At 67.8% G+C, this 609-nt stretch overlaps 1 protein-coding gene across 3 annotated transcripts in view; it reads left to right on the forward strand.

Moving 5' to 3' along the window:
• Positions 1-6: 6 nt before the first annotated feature.
• CDPF1 (cysteine rich DPF motif domain containing 1) overlaps positions 7-609 on the forward strand; it is a 9,003-nt gene continuing 8,400 nt past the window's right edge. For 2 of the 3 annotated variants that reach the window (XM_014582585.1, XM_014582581.2), the window contains exon 1: positions 7-553. In XM_014582585.1, coding sequence (XP_014438071.1) covers positions 476-553 — 78 coding nt within the window. In that variant the 5' untranslated portion in view covers positions 7-475. The remainder of the gene's footprint in view (positions 554-609) is intronic. The other variant, XM_014582584.2, reaches the window with a different exon arrangement.

Consider the following 609-nt stretch of genomic DNA (forward strand, 5'->3'; position numbering starts at 1 on the left):
TCTGGTTCGCAGTATTACGAAAATGCCACGTGTAACCCTACTTGTCAATTTCCCAGAGTCCCAGACCCCAGTGTGAGGCGACTTGGCCGCGTTCTTACAAAGCGGTTTTGCTAAATGAAGGGTGGCCTGGCTGTGTGCCTTGGCAAGGCGCCCCATCGGCCTAGGGCGCGGGCGCGGTCGCAGATAGCGCCACAGGAAGGCAGCGGCTAAGGCACAGGCGAAGACCACGGCGGCCGGACGAGGGTCTCCGGCTGGCCGGGCGGAGCCCACAGCCAAGCCAGGCCCGCCGGCTTCAGGATCCCTAACCCCAGTGCACGGAGCCTCCAAGACGCGGGCGGGCCGGGATCCGTGGAAGCCCGAGGGGCTGGTGTCCCGGGGAGGGCGCGCAGCACCAGGGGCGCGGCAGGAACCTCCGGAGCTCGCTTTGAACCCGTCCTTCTACGGCCTGGGCGACATCGTCGTCTTCCGCGTGGAGATGACGTCCCGGAAGGGAGTGGAACCCGGGGGGAGCCAGGACGCTGAGTGCCTCAGAACGCCCAGAACAGAGGGCCAGGTCTGTACGCCGCGCCCGGGGCAGGGCCAGACGCGATCCCTCGGCGCGGCCTCGCC

Source organism: Tupaia chinensis, unplaced genomic scaffold (genome assembly GCF_000334495.1).
Source record: "Tupaia chinensis unplaced genomic scaffold, TupChi_1.0 Scaffold143651_1, whole genome shotgun sequence".
In the NCBI taxonomy this organism is placed as follows: domain Eukaryota; kingdom Metazoa; phylum Chordata; class Mammalia; order Scandentia; family Tupaiidae; genus Tupaia; species Tupaia belangeri.